The sequence below is a fragment of the Myotis daubentonii genome, chromosome 11 (genome assembly GCF_963259705.1).
Source record: "Myotis daubentonii chromosome 11, mMyoDau2.1, whole genome shotgun sequence".
In the NCBI taxonomy this organism is placed as follows: domain Eukaryota; kingdom Metazoa; phylum Chordata; class Mammalia; order Chiroptera; family Vespertilionidae; genus Myotis; species Myotis daubentonii.
Window position 1 is genome coordinate 82,277,662 of NC_081850.1, and position 21,032 is coordinate 82,298,693.

The 21,032-nt window shown below is 60.7% G+C and overlaps 1 protein-coding gene across 4 annotated transcripts in view; it reads right to left on the reverse strand.

The window, feature by feature from the left end:
• CAMSAP1 (calmodulin regulated spectrin associated protein 1) overlaps positions 1–16,092 on the reverse strand; it is a 29,821-nt gene extending 13,729 nt beyond the window's left edge. Inside the window, exons 1-6 of one of the 4 annotated variants that reach the window (XM_059658663.1) lie at positions 15,617–16,092; positions 8,434–8,696; positions 7,417–7,578; positions 4,525–4,605; positions 3,700–3,732; positions 1,080–1,221 (exon numbers count right to left, since the gene is read on the reverse strand). In XM_059658663.1, the coding sequence (XP_059514646.1) occupies positions 1,080–1,221; positions 3,700–3,732; positions 4,525–4,605; positions 7,417–7,578; positions 8,434–8,696; positions 15,617–15,776 (841 nt within the window). In that variant the 5' untranslated portion in view covers positions 15,777–16,092. The remainder of the gene's footprint in view (positions 1–1,079; positions 1,222–3,699; positions 3,733–4,524; positions 4,606–7,416; positions 7,579–8,433; positions 8,697–15,616) is intronic. The other 3 variants (XM_059658665.1, XM_059658666.1, XM_059658667.1) reach the window with 3 other exon arrangements.
• Between the last annotated feature and the right edge of the window lie 4,940 nt (positions 16,093–21,032).

The window sequence follows — 21,032 nt, forward strand, 5'->3', positions numbered from 1 at the left end:
CGCCTCCTATCGGGCTGGTTGGCCGGCCACAGTGCGAGTCATAGTGACTGGTCATTCTGGCCGTTCAGGTTGTTCCAGTCACTTGCCTTTTATATATAGACGGTTACAGAAGGGCTGTGTGACGATCCTTTGACAACTACTTTCTCATGGATACGGTTTATCACAAGTTTGTTTATAATGTCCCGTGTCACTGAATTTTAATATGGTTCATTTAAATCAGGGGTCCTCACACTACAGCCCACGGGCCACATGCGGCCCGCCGAAAACATGTATCCAGCCCGCCGGGTGTTTTTGCCGCCGCTGCCTGTCCTGCTTAGCAGCCGACGCGTCCCGGGCCCGCAGTGCGCGTGTGTGGAATGTCTGAGGGACCGTGAACTGGCCCCCTGTTTAAAAAGTTTGAGGACCTCTGATTTAAATACAAGAATCTTTTCTATTATTTGTGCTTTTCTGTAATTTAAGTAAGTAACCCATCCCCACAACAACGTCATAAAACTGTTGTCCTATATTTTCTTTCAAAGTTCTCAAGTTTGGCTTCTCAGGGTCAGGTCTTTCCTACACAGTGGGGGGCTCCGTCTCCTGGGGAGGCCTCACTGCACTCCCCACACAGGCCCCTTTGGGCCCACATTCTGCACAGGCCAGTCCCCTCACCTGTGAGATGTGGGCCTTCCCACAGTCACATGACGACTCCTGAGCCCAAATCACACAGGCTTAGCTGAGTAAAGCTAAACAAAGCTTGGCCCACCCGCCTGAACCTGGGGCAGCCTGAGCAGCAGAGCCACGGAGGCGAGGGCCGTGACCTGAGTGCCACCCGTCCCGGAGGCGCCGGCAGCACGCGGGAGAGACCGCCACGGGCGACACCTGAGAAAGCGGGTGCTGACGTCCTCGAAGCCTCTCCCTCAAATTAGCACTAATTACAGAGCAAGAATAAAGACCTCAGAGTGGAGACCCACCCCTGCGCCTGCACCACGTGACCAGAGCGGGTGCCATCCACACTGCGCACTTCATCCCCAACCGTCTCCACGCAGCTCCTGCCCGGGGGGCACCAAGGAGGTGGGTGTGACGGGGCGTGCTGCACTCACCGTCCAGCTTCATGTGCTCGGGGCAGTAGTAGTGGACCACGGCCAGCAGCGCGGCCCCATCGCTGCCATCTCGCATCAGGTCCTCCAGCAGCGGGAAGTAGGGCGGCTGCCTCGCCGACAGGTGCTCTCGGCGGTAGCGCACCTGCGGTCGACAAAAGGCAGACTCTACACATGAGGTGCCCCATTCCCACCCACGGCCCAGGCAGGCTGGGTGAGAGCGCCGTGCGCTGGACGATGCTGGGAACAAGGCAGTTGTAGGGGAAACGCCCAAAATGTCGGGATTACAGACTTTGCCCAGAACCCACATGTCAAGATCTGGGAACTGCGCTCGTGGCAACCCTGGCTGACAGTCATCAGCCGCTCAGGCAGCGGCATCCCGCTCTGAGGTGCCGGCAGAGGGGCGGGCACGTCTGCAGAGCCGCGGCTGCACGCGGAGGAGAAACAAGTTAAGTGTGAGCGTCCTGTCACTCGAAGCCCCGAGGCAGCACTGTGCTCAGTGCTGGCAGCGTTCACCGTGTCGGCCCGGCCGTTAAAAACGTACAGACGGCTTCAGTGTGCGGTGGGGAAATTCCCGGGAGCACGAGACCGAGAGCTCGCGGGCGGGGCCCACACAGAACCAGTGCTTCTCAGGGTCTCTGCACCCCCTTCGGGGGAGGCATGTGCCAGGCGGGGCTGCCCCAAGCCCCATCCCCAAGGGCAGGTGAGGAGTGAGGCCAGGCCACCTGGGAGGGGACACAGTGCTGTCCCCCACGTCCTGCTGCCCCCGTGTTCTGCATTAACATTCACAAACCACTTTACGTGGGGGAGGCGACTATGGGGGCCAGGGCGGCGCAGGAGGAAGCCGGCAGCTGCCCTGGCGCCGGGGCTGTTACAGACAGAGGCCAGCCCAGAGGAAAGGGCCTCACCACGGGGAAGTCAAGGGGCCTCCAGACCGCACAGGGCAGAGCCATGGGTGCCGACTCTGCGTAACAGGCACTGGCAACATCCCGCTGAGATGAGGAGTGGGCTCCCTCGCGTCACTAGGGCTGCTCCGCTGCAGACGTAACTTGTTTCTCGCCCGTGGCAGAGGCTGGCAGCGGTCCCGGCCCCAGCATGCAGACGCGGGCATGCGCCAGGCCAGCTCCCACACGGACACACAGCACACACGGTGACAACCACAGCATGCAGTGAAGCACATGATTTCTCGGCTGAAGATGGATGGAGTGAACTCAGAACCAGGGAAAGCCCTGTGTAACTGACCACCTGCCGGTCAGTTTGTTAACCTCTAGGCCGTGGTTGACAAGGTGAAACCTCAGAACCTGCCGCCCTGCCAGACCTTTCCCCACAATCCTCGCCGCCCACGGGCTGGGCACTGTGGTCCAGCAGCGAGGGGTCAACCACCACAAGGAACTAAGGGCCGGCTGCAGGCCGCCCTGGTCAGTGCCTACACAGCTCTGCTCTGCTCTGCACCTGCCTTCCTGTGGGACAGCCGGGTTCCCACTAGTCCTTCCTAAACCTCGTAACTTGTAACATTTCCCTCGGCTTTCAGCGTTCAACAAATTAAAAGATATGAAAATATCCATAAAATGCTTTCTTCCTTGTTAACGTATCTCAGAGCAAAATCATCAGCCACAAAGCAGGCCAGACCACTGCTCACGTGGACCCCATCTGCCAGCCTGTCCCAGGGCACCGCCTGGTGGCAGAGTTCGGAGGCCAAGTTGCCCAGACATGAAACCAAGGCCTGCCAAGTGATCTGGGTGCCACCCTCTGTGCCTGCAGGGCGGCACCACGGAGCTGGGCCAAGCCGCACCTTCGCTTTCCTCTCTCAGGGAAACCCACTTCTCACTGGGGACCCAGAGCCCCGACCAGGAAGGAGGGTGGCCTCCCCCACCGCGCAGGCGGCAGCGGTGTCACCTTTACCACAGACGGCCGTGCCTGTGGCACTAAGACACGGCAGGTCACCATTAGGGTTGGTCACATCAGAAAGGACAAAACAAAGAGCCACCTGTGCCCTGACCGGTGTGGCTCTGTGATTGGCAATCGGCCTGCGGACTGAAGGGTCCCAGGTTTGATTCCTGGTCAAGGACATGTACCCAGGTTGCAGGTTGGATCCCCAGCCCCGTCAGGATGCCTGCAGGAGGCAACCAATTGATGTGTCTCTCTCACATCAATATTTCTCTCTTTTCCCTCCTACCTCCCTCGCTTCCACTCAAAAAAAAAAAAAAAAAAACACTCAAAAAAAACCAACCCCAAAACCAAACACCGAACGAACAAAACAACAACGGGAAATATGCTCAGGTGAGGATTGGCAACAACATGAGTCGCCTGGAGCGCATTCGCCCTTCTCAGAAGAGAAGACCCTGCTTCACATCCACGTTCATCACGTAGAGTAACTAGCGCCATTGGCCGAAACGCAAACCCTCTCCGACTGCACGCTGCCTGTGAAATGCGACCCAGAACTCCCAGTGCCCACCGTGGGAACCAAGCCTGGCTGTCAGCCAGACGCAGGCCGCACCACACGGCACAAAGTGCAACTACACCAGGACATCCAGACACAGACAGGTGGCCGAGCGACTGGGAATGGAAGCAGGTGGCAGCACAGGATGGCGTCTGATGGCAGCGGGGCACGGAGTCCACTTACGGGCACCAGCTTCCAGTACCACTTGGAGGGAGACTGCTCGGGAAGCAGGGAGAAGGCAGGAGAGGAGGGTCAGCGGGCCGGCCCAGGTGCGGACGGCCGGGCGGCGTACACACGTGGGTGTAGTGTGGACACGAGGGATCAGTGCCCGTGACCCACAGTGGAAGGTACGGGCACCTCTACAGTAGTCTCTGTGGGAGCCATGAGCACTCCGGGAACTTGGTGCGGCTGGGCACCAGGACAGACGCCCGTGCACCGAGGGAGGGGCGCAGCGCGCCGTCTGCCGTCGGAGAGCAGGAGGAACAAACACGGTCACGCATGCGGTGCCCACGCATCCCCACGGCCAGGGACACGGGCAGACCGCAGCCATGGCTGGGCCACATCGTGCATGTGTTCAGGGAACGTGGTTCCAGTCATGCACGTGCTTGACCAGAAAAACAATGTCAGGAAGAAAGGACAGAAGTGACAGGGACGCACCGATGCCACCTGCACCATTTCCTCAGGTGCCACAGGGCCCTGCCACCACCCCGCGCGGGCTCTAGGGCGCCACGCCAGCCTCTCAGGGCCTCGTGGGCAGCACTGAGGTCTGGGAGGTGCCACTGGCCAACGGCAACATGCGCCTCACTTGCTGACTGGTAGAAGCCGACTCCCGGACCCCGCATCTCCCACAACCCTTCACCCCCCGGGTGACACACTGGACGCCCTGCCAGGGAGAGGGTGCAGGCTGCGTGCCCACTGCCCCTGAGGTCTGCAGAGCAGCCTGTGAGGAAGGCGTGACCAGTGGTGCGCGTGGCGACCCTCCACAGCTAGGAAGAGCCTGCCCTTTACCTTCTGGTGAGCAGGGCTCTCCAGGAACTGCTGCTTGAGCTTCCCTTCTTTCTCCGTTATCTCTCTCATCTTAAGATTGACCTGGAGGAGAAGAAAATGCATTGAAAAGATGGCTGCTGCCCTAACTGGTTTGGCTCAGTGGACAGAGCGTCGGCCTGCAGACTGAAGGGTCCCGGGTTCGATTCTGGACATGGGCACGTGCTTGGGTTGCAGGCTCCATCCCCAGTAGGGGGCATGCAGGAGGCAGCCGACCCACGATTCTCTCTCATCATGGATGTTTCTGTCTCTCTCTCCTCCCTTCCTCTCTGAAATAAATATAATAAATATATATATATTTTTAAAAGGTGACTGCTCTCCGGCACTGGTCGCCACATCTCCTCCCAGCCCCAGCCCCGCTGCTCTCACTCCGACTCTGAAGCGGGTATTACCAACTCTCTCTCACCTGCAGACACCGAGGCCTCCAGGTGGCCTGACAGCTGGAAAACAAGATGCCCCCAAGCACCACGTGGGCTGCCGCCTCCCTCTCGCCCTCCATCACCCGCGACAGAGGCCCCTGACAGGACAAGATGCCCTAGATAAGCCTGAGCCCATGTTCACAGTGCACGCCTTGGGCAGCTCACACAACTTGTAGAAGTAAAGTGCTCTCTCCTGGAGTTACGTTAAAGATAAAATGAAAATTGCAATTATAAAACAACACCAGGGGAAATACTCGCCCCTGCTTACAGCGCCGGGTCAAAGCCCTGGGATGAAAGGCACAGAGCTGAGCCTTCCACCACGAAACAAGGCACAGTGAGTGAGCGCAGGCGATTCCCATCAAGAAGGTGAGGCCCTGATACACGGCGGCAGGAGCAGACCTGGCCTTGGGTGGTGGGCACACAGGCAATACACAGGCCCTGTAACATGGAAACCCACACCCGAAACCTACATGTTCATGCTGACCAGTCACCCCAATAAAATAATAAAATTTTTAAAAAGAAGGTAGGGAAATGGTTTTTAAAAGGAAAAAAAACCCAGCCCAGCTGGTGTGGCTCAATGGTTGAGCATCGACCCATGAACCAGGAGGTCACAGTCTATTTCCGCTCAGGGCACATGCCCAGGTTGCAGGCTCAATCCCCAGTGGGGGGCGTGCAGGAGGCAGCCGACAGATGTCTCTCTCTCAATGTTTCTCTCTCTCTCTCTCTCTATCCTTCTTTCCTTTCTCCCTAAAAAATTAACAAAAACATACTTGAAAAAGACAAAAGAAAAATCAATGCAGATCAAATGACCAAGAAGGAGTGCCCAGGGGAGACGGGATGCAGCAGCAGGAAAGGCTGCCACCTCACTCACCAAGAGCGCGGGCATCTCCTCCTGCCCAGTCCACCCGAGGAGCCTGGAAGGCAGCAGGTGCAGGAACCGCCCCGTGAGCGAGCGCGCACCTGAGGCGACTCCTGAGCGTCTGCGCGGATGCCAGATGTGGCAGAGGGCCTATGTGACCACAGCAGGATGGTGGGGCCCGAGGGGAGGGTTGAGGTAACAGCAAGCGGAAGGCACTGTCCACCAGACAGCCTGGGGCCAGAAACAAGGGCGGCTCTTTAAGGCCGACAGCTCCACGGGAGGCGGCAGTGCTGCTGCTGATCGCTGAGACCACGTACCACCAGCAAGGGACCGGGAAGCAGAGCCCACAGCTGGGAGGTCACTGAGTCCACTGGCACATGAACAACACCCGCGATGGATGAGAACCTGATCAAACTGGAAATGAAGAGCCTCCTCAAAGAAATACGGCCAAAGACGAGCAGCAAGCAATTTACCCAGAAAGCAGAGAACTAGCCCAGGACACACTGTTTTTATTCATCCGTCCGACCCTCTCCGCTCTGGCAACCACCAGCTTGTCCTGTGTCTCTGGGTCTGTTTCTGTTTCGTTTATTCACTTTTCTCCCCCCCCCCCCCCCCCCCGCCCCCCGATTCCACGTATCAGTGAGATCACAGGGTACTTGTCTTTGACTTATTTCACTGAGAATAATACCCTTCAGGCCCATCCATGCTGTTGTAAACAGTAAAGAGGGAGAGGGAGAGGGAGAGAAGCATCAATGGGAGAGCCATGGATCGGCTGCCTCCTGCACGCCCCACCGGGAATCGAGACCACCCCCCGGGCGTGTACCCGACCGGGAATCCAGCCGGCAGCACGTGGTGCAAGGATGTCCGGCTCCCAACTCCACAAGGAGCTGCTCGAAGTGTCACCAACTGAACACCTTTTTGCAAATAAGACTTAAAAACCAAAAGGCTTTTGGTAAGGGATCCCTATAATCACATGCTACTAAAAATAACCATTCTTTTTAAAAAATATATCTTTATTGATTTCAGAGTAGGAGGGAGAGGGAGAGAGAGAAACACCAATGAGGAAAGAGAATCATCAATCAGCTGCCTCCTGCACGCGCCCCCTGGGGATTGAGCCCACAACCTGGGCATGTGCCCTTGACTGGAATCGGACCCGGGACCCTTCAGTCCACAGGACAACACTCTATCCACTGAGCCAAACTGGCCAGGGCAAAAATAACCATTCTTTATATACACTGCATAAAAGATTACATTGCAAGCTTCTAAATATAAAAGAAAAAACAGCCTTTAAGAAGACATTTTTCTCTTCAAACACCATCTAAAACGGAGCGCCTCCTTAAGCGCACAGGGGAGACAACAGGAGGAGGAGGCAGCAATGTGGACCCCCCAGGCCTGGATTTCCCACCCTCAGCACCCCCAGGCTGTGCCCACTCCTCAGGGACACCTGTCATCTGCTCCGACGCCGGCAGGCGGTTCTGGGTGCAGCACACGCAGTCTGGCGGCCCCTAGTGGGCGGGGACCTCAGCATCCCCCCCCCCCGCCCCCCCCCCTGCAGAACCGGCCGCCAGGTGCACTCACCTTGTTGACCCAAAACACCATGGCGTCCTCGAGGTCGTAGGGAAGCTCTTTCGAGGCACTGAAGGTGGAGAAGCGCTTGACGCTGGCCACCACCTTCTCGATGCTGATCATCTCCACGGTGTAGGCCATCATGAGGGCGTCCACCATCGCCATGTGGGCGCTCTGCAAGCAGAGCGGTCAGAGCTGCCACCTGCCTGTCCCACCAGGCCCCACAGACCCCACCCAGACTCCTTCCTCTCTTCTCCCCGTGAGGAGACAGCGAGGCCTCATCTGCTCGCTACCCCTCCTCAGGGCCGGCCAGCTGGGTGCCCTGCAGTGTGGGGGCTTCGTCCTCCTGCCTCATCTCCCTGACAATCCTGGGGCGCTGGGTAAAGGGACAGAGGGCGGAGAGCCCTGTCCGAGGCTGCACGACCACCGACAGCCCTGGGCACCGTCAGCAGCTCTGGCACTGAAACCACGCGCCGCCTTCGTGCCGTTCCTTCCCAAACCTGAGGGGCACCCTGGCCCACACACATCAGCCACCAAGACCAAGCGTGAAGCCACAAAACCTGAAATGCAGCCGACGCTCCACAAAGCAGCGAGGAGGCCCCACACGGCCCAGCCCGGGACGGTGGGGCTTTCAGAGGACAATCACAACGTACACGTGAAACACTCAGACAGCACGAGCGCAACAAGGACACCTCCCCACGCCTGCCTCCGAGGGAGGCGTTCTCGGGGCGGCGTTCGGCGCTCACCCGGAGTCAGCCAAGAGGAGCTGCTCTCCCCCGGGGCCAGAACCAGCACTCGGCCACGCGTGACACCGGCGCCTGCCATGCACTCAGACCCAGGCCAGCTGCCACACACACGTGTGCACCGTGTGCACCTGAGGTTTCGTCGTGCCTCGTCGTGCAGCTCAGCTGCAGGGGACAGCTGGCGGCAGGACAGGTGGGGCACCACGCGAGTGCCGGTGGCACTGGAAGCCGTGACGTCACTCGCCCCAAACATGCACAGGACACCCTGGGTGGGGCAGGCACTCACCATCTTTATGGGCACGTGGCTGAGGTCGGGGTCCGTCACGGGGGTGTCGTCGCTCTCCATCACGTAGATCCCCTTCCGGGACAGGGCCTGGATGACAGACTGGTGCCCCTGCAGGGCGGCCGCCTGGTCCCCCTTCAGGATGAGGCTGCAGACGCGGCAGTACAGCTCGCCCGCCAGCAGGAGCTTGATGACAGGTGGCTTGATGTGCTCCTGCTCGTACTGGTCGATGTAAAAGGGGTCCCTGAGGTCCTCGGGGATGTTATCTGAGCCAAGGGAAAGATGACCAGAGCGTGACTCGCACCCTCAAAACGCCCCCGGAGGACAGAGGGCCATTAACAACCACAGCCGCTAACGGCATAAAAAGACACCAGCGGGTCCCCATCCCCCATCTTCTCTACTGCCAACGAGCTACTCAGACCCCATGGGGCGTGGGCAGCACACCCACTCAGTGACGCCACGGCCACGGCCTCAGGAGCAGCGAGAAGCAGGTGGGGGCCCCGAGGGGAGAGTGGGCGACAGGGAAACCAGACCAGCACTGCGCACGGGCGGGCAGGGCGCACCCAGCGGCAGCCCTGGGAGAAGCCACATACATGTCCCTCTGATGGCAAAGGGGAGACGGCAGTGAGGCCGCCGGCATGGTCTCCAGAGGGGGCACCGGGCCTGCTGCTATGGCGACGAAGCAGCACAGTGGCCCCACCTCCATCTCGGACCCAGTGGCCTTAAGCTCCACGTGAGCCTGTTACTTAAGTGTCACAATTCTACTAAATCAAGACGTCTGTCTCTACGTTACAAACAAGGAAACTGAGGCACAGAGCAAGCAAGCAGTGTGTCCAAGGTCACGAGAGGCAGAAACCGAGTGTGAACCCACGGCATTTATCCCGCCTCCCACTCCAGTACACCAGCCACCTGGGGACAGCTGGTGAAGGGTCACCCCCCAGGAAGATACAGTGAACCCTAAGGGTGTATGCACCACACTGCGAATCCTCAGAACAGGAGGAAAAATGGTCAGAGCTGAAGAAACAGACAGGTCTCCAGGTCCAGTTAGAGCTTCAACACCCATCAGCAACAGACAGGCCACACAAGGAGAGACCTGAACACCACAACCAGCCACAACCAGTTCTGGCACGCACAGAACACTCCGCCCCACGCCAGGACACACAGCTCTTCAACTGCCAGGGACCGTTGCCCAAACAGACCTCGCCTGGGCCGGGAGACAGGAACCAGTCAGTTACCTCACCATGGTGAAGTCGGACTGAAAGGAAAGTGAAACACGGAACAGGGAAATCTCACCCTTGGCAATCGCACTTCTAAATAACTCACGGGTCAACGAGGAAGCATCAAAGAAAATAAAGGAAAGTAAACGGGATGAAAGACAACATATGGGAAAGGCAGCGAAGGCAGCACCACGCGAGAGACGCAGCGCCCCAAGCTCAGCAGAGAGCGAGCGAAGTCTCCACGCCGGCACCTCAGCTCCCACCTCGGGGATCTGGGAAAAGAAGCCGGGGGGGGGGGGGGGCAGGTGTGGGTACCAGACGAGGCCTCGTGGGCTGGAAGACTGTCAGACGACAGGTCGGTGCCGGCTGCAGCACGCCTCAGGGTTTCGCGAGAAGCGCCTGTTGGGGAACCGCAGGCAGGGTGCCCAGGACTCCCTGCTTGACTCTTAGAACCGCATGTTAACATACAACTATCCCAAAAGCTTAATAGAGTTGTTTAAATTGGCCAATGGTCTGAAAAGACATTTCACAGAAAAAAGATTCAACTATCCAATAAGCATATAAAAAAGGCTCATCGTGATGAGTCCCCAGGGAAATACATACCACAGCCAGCGAGCGCTCGGCCGTCCTCGTGGCTGAAATAAAGGCTGACGCTGCCACGTGCTGCGAGGAGGCAGGGCAGCGCCCACACTTTGCTGGTGGAATAAAAAGTGACACAGCCACCCTGCAAACCACTGGGCTACACACTCCTTTCCAAGACACATGAAAGCCCATGTCCACACAGAGAATGTATTCACAACAGACACGCAGCAGTCCCAGGTATTCCACCTGACACAGCCCCTCCCCACTGCGACCTGCCAGGAGACTCCTGTCCGGCTCGCACCGCGCCACGCCCCCAGGAAACCTTCCCGGCACACGCTCACCAGCTTGGACACCACAAACAACCTGGCCAGACTATCTCCAAAGGAACCACTAGGATTTCAGTCCACAAATCCTATCACAACAAGGCCCAGAACACTTGTGCACAGAACCCGGCCTGGCACCCTCTCCTCTCCGGGGGGGGGCACCCAAACCTTACCCATCTTTCAAGGCCTATCACCCACAAAGCTGCCATACGTGCCCCTCCCACAGCGACCACGGCCCCTGGAGCCCAGGCACTGCGACCCCACGCATCGCCCTGACAGCTCCTGCACGAATGTCAGGCGGCCGGTTTTCAGTCCTTGAATTATTTCATTAAAGTCCATAGTTCATATGAATTTTAAGCAACTAAGGAGACAGCATCATCAACTCCCCCCCTTGTGTTTCCTGTAGAGCAAAACCCCAGTATGCTCATGACACCTCTGCGATCACTGGTGGAGTGCACATAACACTGGCTCCATCCTGGCCACCTTCAGGCTTGATGAAAAATGACAGCAATCTGAGGTTCCCAATAGTTCAACGAGGAGCCAAAAAGAACGCAGGATATCCCGTGATATGACCCGAGAAAAGTCAACAGCCGGAGAAGCCTCTGAGCTCTTAGGGAGGTAAAGGTTGATACAGAAAAGTATTAAAATAGGGCTTTTTGGAAGAACGTTTACACAACTTAACACCCTGAAGCACGACAGTCACTCCAATTTAAAGGGTTGGGACAGTCTGAACCGAAAGGTTCTTTGGTCAGTATTTAACCTGTGGCCTCAGGACAGGAAAGCGAAGGTGGGCAAACGGGTCCATCTTTACAGACACACATGCACTCACGTCAGCCACTGGGTCAGAACCATAGAGCACTCTTTCGAGTCCTGGTCCAAGGTGTCTCCAGTCTCCTGCACTTCTGGCCAGCAGGCGAGGCGAGCACTGACTGTCCTGCGGACAAGGCCTGAGAGCAGCTGAAACCCCTGGCCCCAGACCCCAGTGGTCCTAGTGGGCCAAGCAGAAGGAAGGCCATTGGAGGAGACCAGCCAGCCACCTCACCTCCACAGGACCTAACGCCACTGACACATACACTGAGGTCGCCCTGGGACCTCCCATCAGAAGCACCCAAATCCCTTGCTGAGAACAAGACTATCTACACGAATAAAAGATAAACATGCAAATTGACCAAACCTTCACTATGCCTTAAGCCACACCCACCAGCCAATCAGAGCAACTATATGCAAATGAACCCAACCAAGATGGCGGCCGGCAGCCACGGAGCTGGAGCGAGCAGGAGGCTGGGGTTGCCCCTGGCGATGGAGGAAGCCAAGCTTCCCTCCCGCCCGCCCTGGCTGGTTCTGAGGTCCTCTCAAGGCTATAAAGTTTCAATTATAGAAGGTAAATAAATCCGAGAAGAAAAAAAGAAAAAGAAAAAAAGGAGAGGCTGGGAGCCTCCATCACGGGGGGGGGGGGGGGGGGGGGGGTTTGGCCAGCCTGAAAACGGCCCTCAGCCCCTCACCCAGACTGGCCAGGCACCCCAGCTGGACCCCCACCCTGATCCAGGACACCCTTCAGGGTAAACCAGCCAGTCCCCACCCGTGCACCAGGCCTCTATCCTATATAATAAAAGGGTAATATGCAAATTGACCCTAATAGCAGAATGACTGGGAATGACTGGTCACTATGACACACACTGACCACCAGGGGACAGACGCTCAATGCAGGAGCTGCCCCCTGGTGGTCAGTGCGCTGCCACAGGGGGAACTCTGCTCAGCCACAAGCCAGGCTGCCGGCTGCCAGTACAGCGGTGGTGGCGGGAGCCTCTCCTGCCTCCTGAGCAGCGCTAAGGACGTCTGATTGCAGCTTAGGCCTGCTCCCCGCTGGCAACTGGACATCCCCCGAGGGCTCCTGGGCTGCCAGAGGGAAGTCTGACTGCCAGCTTAGGCCCAATCCCCCCCCCCCTCTGGGGAGCGGGCCTAAGCCAGCAGGTGGTCATCCCCCGAGGGGTCCCAGACTGAGAGAGGGCACAGGCCAGGCTGAGGGATGCCCTGCCCCCGAGTGTACAAATTTTTGTGCACCGGGCCTCTAGTTTAAAAATACAATCTAAACTCATACGCCAATGATCTGAGTGAGTCGCTGGACTAAAAAGGGAGAGTAGGCTGCGAGGGAGGCTCCCAGCCCGCAGCCAAGGCCAGCAGCTGCGCTCACTTCCAGTTCTGGGCCTGCACAGGCTTTGAGCGTGCGACTCACTTAAACCAAATATCACCACACAGCAAAGTGGTGACCTGCTGGACCGACAAGACAGGGGTTTTGCACACAGACTCCTCGCTGTCCTGTGGCCTACGGGAGAGCTGCAGCACTGGGTCACGGACGCCCGTCATCGGGACAGAGGCCCAGTGTCCGCACAGACTGCCCACCCACAGCAGTGCCCAGTCAGTTAACAGCTCCAACGAGAGTGAGGACCAGTGCCAACCCCTCACAAGCAGTCGGCTCGGACAGCCCAGGGCCTCTCCAACCGTTTGCTGCCGGTAAAGGAGACGGTGGAATTTGGGGGCCCTTGAAGGCCCTGCCCTGTCCAGGTGGCTCAGCCCCGTGAAGAGTCCCCAATGGTTCCCAGGGCTCCTCAGGGCTCACCGCCATGTGCACATAGCAACATGCTTGCGACAGCTGAGTGCCTTCCAGCGTTTTCCCTGGGTTACTTTTCAACACTGTCCTTGAGGGATAACAAACACTATTTCTCAAAACCCCAAACCAAGACCTAATATCTTTAAGCTTCCTAAGGTCATGGAGGAAAATAAAAACAGAACAGAGCACACAGAAGCCTGCCCAGCACCCTGTTCTACAACAGACAGTACTCCAAGCCGCCCCTTTAAACCTCCTTACCAACCTGTACGACTTTCACCCAAAAAGACATCACAAGACTCCAGCTAATAAGCAGGGTCTACTCTTTCTTACAGATACTTTCAAATGAATGTTTCAACATGTCCATTATACTATTTATAAGACAATCATTAAAACACTGTCAGCGATACAGGAGTTACCCCCAAAAGGAGGGGCAGACGCTAATATCAGCACAAGAGGGCCCACAGTTCCTGGCTGTGGTGCAGCGAGGAAGAAGGTGGGAGGGAACGTCTAAGCAGGTGCACCTCAGGCCTGGCTGCGGCTGAGCTGGGCTGCGAATGGGGACAGCGGCCCCGGGGGCTGTGAGGTCCAGAAAGGCAGGCGAGGAGAGGCCGGCTCGGAGCACCTGCCTGGCGGCGGGGCCTCCCATTCCTGCACAACCAGAAAGACGGTTCTGTCCCAGGAGCTGCGGCACGCTGCAGCCACTCTCGGCGAGAGCCACGCTGACTCACTGGAAACCAAGCCCGAGAGGCCACGGAGGCGTCCAGGGAAGGAAACGAGGGCCCTGGGTTGGAAGCCTGTGGGGCCTCTCTCCTGCTGCCAGAGTCCCCCCCACCTGTCTCCTGAAGGACTGGGCCCACGGGGAGCAGCGAACCTCCCCCTGGGCGTGACCCCCACGCCAAAGACACTGATGGAACCCCTTCAGCTGGCCGAGGTGGGTCCCCCCTGGTCATCTGAATGGGGATCGCCCACATTTGTAAATTTAAAGAGAGATTTTCAATGAGAAAAAATGTCCCTCTGCTCGCCTTCCAGAAGTAGGCACAGACGGAGACACAGACAAGAATGGAGGCCAGACCTCCTGACACAGTGTGATGGGCACCGCGCGGCCGGACGGGAAGACGGGATTCGGCCTCCATCCCAGCTCCTTCAGCTCCCCGCCTTCTATAAATAACGCCTGTAGTCTGTCCACACTGCAGAGCCTATTTTAACACAGCTTTGCATTACTTCTCAGTGAGTCAACAGGTATCGAGAGCGATCGGTACGGGAAACAAAACCAGGCGAACCCGACAGGAGCACGGGGAGAGGGGCGGTGCTGCCCAGGGCAGACAGGGGCATTGGCTACAGCTGGAGGGAAGGTGGGGAGACCGCCCGGGGCCTCGAAAGGGTATCTGCGTCCACGCATCATTCCCCAAGCCCAGTGCTCCGGGTGCCAAAGCTTCACCCACGAGGGGCCCCGGGCCAGCAGCCGGGCACAGAACGGAGCCCGAGCAGATGAGCAGGTCGGCGTGGCCTCGCGTGAAACCCGACACAACAGCCCAGGGCAGTGCGAGCGCCAGGAGGCCAGTGGGCGCGAGGCTGCGAAGGCTGTATGAGGGTGGAGACCTCAGAAAACTCCCCAGGAACGGCGCAGACCACGTCACCCGGCGCAGACCACGTCACCCGCAGGACGCGGGTTCCTGATGAATTATCAAGGGAGGCCAAGAGCGGCCAGCACCGGCCTGAGTGGGTGTGAGGGGCGGCCGGGCGCTGCAGAGGTCAAGGTCAGGGCGGGTACCCCGGCCACACCCGTCACACTTGGCAGTAGCCGTACTCTGACGCTTCAGACCTTTTCCCCTAAACCACACGAGTGGCAGCGCTTCCCCACGGTACACGCGGACACTGAACGCAGTTCGCGGGGCAAAAACAAGACCCGAACCCCTGAACGCGGCGGGAGGGGCTCCCCTCGCCTCCATCCAACGCGGGGGCCAGTTCCCAGAGCCGGTCAGCCGCGCTCCGCCGGAGCGGGGCCGGCACCCACTCGGCCGCACTCAGGGGTGCCGTCCCCAGGACAAAGGCAATTTCAGGAAACGCTTCAATTAGGACGGGCGGCTCGCTAGGAGCGCGATCGCCTGCAGACACAAAGCACCGGGAATGAATGGGGAAACCTGGGCCCGGCCGCCACGGGAGCCACCTGGTCCGCGAGGTCCGCGGGCCCGACAGGTGCGGCCAACCACGGGGCTCCCGAGGCCTGAGGACGCGGACTCGACGACGGGTCCCCGAGCCTCCCGGGGGGCTGGCCCGGGAGGGCCCGGTTCCGCACACCCGGCCTCAGCCCCTCGCTCGGCGGGCGGCCAGCGTCTGCGGGGGGAGGAGGGGGTGGAACCAGCGCCCTAACCTGCGCGGCTCGGGAGGAGCAGGGAGGCCGGCCCCGCGCCCCCCGCCCCCGCCCCCAGGCGCCCCCGGCCCCCCAGGCGGCCCACCTCGGCCGTAGGCCTTGGCGCACAGCCACTGCAGGTTGGCGGCGATCTTGGCGCGCGCCGGGTCGTAGCGGTCCAGCGGCACGACGTCCGCGGCGCCGTCGGGCGCGGCCTCCATCCTCCGCCAGCCGTCCCCGCCCGGGCGGCCGCCCGCGTCCACCATCTGCGCGCTGGCAGGCGCCGCGGCGGGCGCCCGGCAACAAAGGCGCCGCGGGGCCGCGTGGGGCCGGGGCTGGACACTCGGGCACGACCGCCCCGCGCGGGGCCCGCAGGCCGCCCCGCCCCCGCCCGGCGCTCCGCCTCACTCAGAGCCGCCGCCGCCGCCGCCGCCGGTGCTGCTGCTGCATGCTGCGGCCCAGCCGGGGCGCGAGGGCCGGGGGGCGGCGGGCGCGGGGCGCGAGCCGGGCGGGGGCGCGTGCGCGGACTCGGGGGGCGGCGGCGGCAGAGACCGCTGAGGAGGCGGCCAACCGGCGGGAGCGCGCGCACCGCCCGGATCCTGCGCAGGCGCAGGGGGCGCGGGCCGTTGCCCCGCCCTCGACCTGCGCTCACCCCGCCCCTTTCCGCAGGCGCAGTGAGAGCTGCCCAAGGCCCCGCCCCCCGGCCCGCCCTCGACCCGCCCCTTTCCGCAGGCGCAGTGGGCGCTGTCCGAGGCCCCGCCCATCCCCGCGGGTGCCGGGCGCGGGGTCGCGCGGCGCGGGCGGCCAGGCCCCGCAGGGTCCCGCAGCAGCCCTTTGTCTGAGCCGTGCCGCCTCCTCCTCGGCACCGGGTCGTCGGGACCAGAGGTTCCGGCCCTACCCGACGGGGCCGAGCCCCTCTCGAAGGCTCCTGCGTCCCTGGGGGACCGCGCGGGCCCAGCCCCAGCGCCCCAGGCGGCGACCCTCCCCCCTCCCCGGGGTTTCCCCTCCCAGGTGGCAGCGCTGACAGCCTGCGGTCGGCCCCTCCCACAGCGGGGCTCGGGGTCGGGGGACCGCCCTGGGAGCAACCCCGGGGATGCCCTGCTTCACCTTAAAGCCGCGCTGGGAGCCTTGGGACGCCCCCTCCCACAGCCGGGCGGGGAACCGGGGCCCCGCGCAGAGCAGCGTCCAGCATCTGTCCCTGCCCCGCAGCACTGGCAGCGGGGAGACACCCCTAAGGCTTAGGGCATCCCGCCCCCCCGCCCCCCTTCCCCTGCAGCGCTGAGAGCCCGGAGCGTCCCAAGTGGTCGCCAGCCAGGGTCCAGGGCGGGGTGAATACGGGCCCGGCCTAGACCGGACCTGGGAAGGGCCGGCTTCCTCCTGGCAACGTTGGCAGCCGATGGTTGTAACCGTGAAACCTGGGTACGCGGTGCTTATCTGAGGACCCGACCAGGGGCCAGAAAGCCCAGCCTCGAGGGAAGCAGGGAGACACCGTTGCCTCTGCTGAGGAGCCCCCTGCCTCCAGGGGTTTTAAGGTGCCACCAACCTCCCCTTCCTGGAGCCAGAAGGCCCAGGCTGTAAAGTGATGTCAGCTCAGGGCCCAGCCACCCGGCAGTGACAGGTGCATCCAGAGCCCCGCCCTCCCGCCCTGCAGAGCCGAGAGCGCGCTGGCTGCCCAGGGCTTGGGGCGGCGAGCAGCCCTGGGGGAGGGCGACAGGAGGGCTGGGACCTGTGGGCAGTGAGGGCCAGGAGGGCATATCTGGGCAGTACAGGCAGAACCCTGAGACAGGCGGCCTGGGTGCCAGAGTGGAGAGGCCACTGAGTCAGGAACCAGGGTGGAGAGGCCAGGGAGGGACTGGGGGGAGGAGTGGAACTCTACGTTTTCTGTAAACCCCAGTGCTCTAAAACGTAACTTAGAGCCGGGCGGTGCAGCTCAGCCGTGGGTTGCTGGTTCCAGTCCCCATCGGGGCACATGCCCTGGTTGTGGTTGCAGGCTGGATCCCAGTAGGGGGCGTGCAGGAGGCAGCAAACGATGTTTCTCTCTTCCTCTCCCTTCCTCTCTGAAAAATCAATAGAAACATATTTTAAAAATAATTTATTAAAAGAACGGAGCTAACCTGGGACCCAGCTCCACGGCTTCAGCTTCGAGACCAGCCCCTTCTGCTCAGAGAGGAGCCCGCAGGCTGACGGAGCCCGGCCAGCTGAGTCGGCTCTATCCCCCATCGCCCACTTCCCCAGGGGCTGTCCTGTCCTGTCCTGTCCTGTCCTTGGCTGGCCTGGCCCTGCTGTTCTCTGGCCACTCTTCCCTGTGCTCCTCCCTCCAAGACCAAGGGCTGAGGTCCCCGTGGGTCCCTGCTTCCCTGCCGACCCTCTAACGCTCGTAACCCACAGACACAGTGGGATGCGGTGTTCGCCCTGGCTGGGCACAGTGGGGTGCTCACCAGCACTGCGGGGTGAGCCCGAGATGCAGCAGAACTGAGCGCAGACCTGGCGTGGGGAGGCCTGGCCAGCAAGAGCTCTATCCTCCAAGTTACCATGGAACCAACCGATGATCCCACAGCTACCCAGCCGCTGGGAGAAAGCTGGGGCATCTGCAGTGAAAAATGTTCCCCTGAATGCACGCAGGAGGGTCGACCACTCCTAACTCAGACCTGGCCGACCACCAGACCATGGCACCCCGACACTCGACCCCAGACATTCCCAGGCCAGGAGGTGGGAGGGCTCAGCCGCCCAACCTTTCCTTCATTACTGCTCCCCCAGGGAGAAAAATGCTAGTCTGACTGAAACCTAATTAATTGAATTAATTAATTAATTAGAATTTAATTTCTCCGTTGGGAGAGAACACAAGGGGAGACCTCAAACCACTGTAATTCTTCACATTTCCTTTGCTTCCCCTCCCTGAGGGAGACGGGATTCCCCCCGCTGGGGAGAGTATCACCCCCTTGGAGAGAGCAGGGCTGAGGGCACGTGGGCAGACGCAGGCCCACGAAGCGGGGCTGGCAGTGCCCCCTGGGTTGCACAGTCCCCTCGTGACCTCGAGGCCGCCCCAGGCCCCAGGTTGTGCAAAGCCAGCCCCAGGCTCCACACGACCCTGAACCTTCCTGGGGCCTGCGTCAAGGCTGCCCCTGCACAGTCTCCCAGCGCACCTGGAGGAGAGGGTGCGTTGCAAGGCTGCAAACTTCATTTTATACCGTTTTAGGAGTGCAAATTACACAGCTTTTGGGGATATATGAATGCATTGTTTTTCCTGTTGCTGGGTGCATTATGGGAAGGGCCACCAGAGGCTGGCCACCCTCCTGCTCCCTTAACGGAGGGGGAACTGGAAGGGAGGCACCAAGTGTCACATACTTGTCAAGAGGCACCTGGAGGGTTGAGTTGTGAACATACCTTCCTGGTCCTGATGGCCTCAGCCCACAGCCCACATGCCAGGGCTGCCTGCACCTAGGGCCACAGGAGGGAGGTCGGGGAGTCCCCAGGGCAAATGTTCTCTCCCTGTGGGGCTACGAGTCCAGACCAAGTGTCGGGAGGTCCCCCTGAGGCTGAGGGAGACAGCTCCAGGCCCCTCCCTGCCTCTGCAGAGTCCCCACCTGGGTGAGCCCTGGTTTGTGGAGCCTCGCTGCCTCCACCTGCACACGACCTTCTCCCTGTGTTCACGGCGCTGCCTCCTTCCCCGCAGGTGGGGCCAGGCCCACCTGATGACCTTGCTGTAACGTGCCTCTAAGAGCCGTCACATTCCAAGATCCTGGGCTTTGGACTTGAGCATCTCAGCACAGATGACATGGGATACGCAGGGTCACCCCCAGGGCTCGGGCCCCCGATCCACCTGCTCATACCCATCATCACGGTCCTGCCTCACGTGTCCCCTAACCATACATCAGGCTTCCAGGAGCCAAGAGCACCGCCAGGGCCTGTCCCGCTCGCGGTCCCCACGCACCCAGGACGTGGTGTGTGCTGGAGCTGGGCACTACACGGCCTCACTGAAGAGAGGCCGTGCCGCCTCCTCCCATGGTGGAGGGGGATTGTTAGGCTCCTCCCTGCTCCTGGGTCAGCCTGTCCACCATCACTCAGACCGCCTGGGGTTGAGCCAGGACTGCGCTGTGGTTCCCCCGAGCTCCTGAGCAAGCACAGGTTTGCTCCTGCCTGGCCTGTCCTCACTCTGCATTCTCCATCCTGCACCACCGCATGGCCGACAACTGGGCCACGAAGGGGTGGACACTGCTTCCTGCCAGAGCCCATGCCGGCCCTGGCTCTGCCCCTCATGGCGGGATGGGGAGAGCAGGGGGCCGCCTCGGAGTGGGTGTCAGCATGCGTGCCAAGACCCCATCACCCCAAACCCAACCCTGGGGTCTCCAGCCCTGTGATCAGGGAGCCCTTTCTGGAACACTTGACTCTGACCAGATGACCCCAAGTAGCTCAGCCCAGCTGCCCCTGGGACACAAGTGACTCAGGCAGAACTGCTTGCTACCTCCCCTTCGTTAGATCCTTCTGAAGTTTGGAGGCAAAATGCTCTTGAAAAGGCTAAATTCTGTAGATGTGCCCGGGGGGCTGGGGACTGTACCTGTTGACTAGGGCAGACACTCCACACTCCTTTGGGGCCCATTTGACCTAAAACAGCCCCTCAGTTCCCGTGGGGAACCCGTGCAGGGAGGGCCACTCTGGGGGGTATGCAGCCGCCAGGCACCAAACCCCGTGTCATCCGCTGTCTCTGGAGAGGACGGCAGATGGCACCGTGGAAGCCGCAGGGAGTGGATCCAGGTCCGAGCGCCAGCTGGCAGCTCCGGAGTCCCTGGTCCGAGCACAGGAAGGAGAAGCTGGGCGGCCTGGTCCTGTCTTTGGGCGGCTGCAGGGCGTCTGTGCTTCATGGCCGACGGGGCTGCCCCGAGCCAGAGACCTCTGCTGTGCCCTGGTGTGAAAGGCACAGGATGGCTTCAACCAGAGCCACCACCCGGCTGCTCCGCCAGCGCCAGTCCTGAAAAGCGGCTGCCTGGGCGCCCAGGGGCCTGTCTTGCTGGGGACTGGCCGCCCCCAGGCAGCAATGCCGCTCCGGCCCCACCAGGCCTGCTTCTCCAGTCTGAGAAGCACCGAGCCCCGGGCCGTGCAGGTCAGGGCTGCAGCCCCCGCTTCCCGCCGCCCCGCAGGCACGGCAGTGCCCAGGAGGAAACACAGACACGGCAGAAAACCGCCTGCGCAGCTCTCCGCCACCGCCTCAGGGCACCTGTCTTCACGAGGCTGCACATCCTGGCTCAGTGGAGGGGGTGAGCACCCAGTCTGGGCTCCCTGAGTGCAGGCGGGCAGGTGCGACGGCTCCCAAAGACCAGCTTAAAAACACACCTGACAACCAACTCCTCTCAGCAGTAAGTAATGAGCAGACTCAAAAAGGGGGGACTTGCTTTCTCATTCTAAAGGATGGGTAGTTTCTTTAAAAAGCGGCCAGCTCCGGCCGAGGTCCGTTGGTTGGAGCATCGTCCAGATGCTCCCAAGTTGAACTTCAATCCCTGGTCAGGGCACTAGAGGAGTCAGCCGAT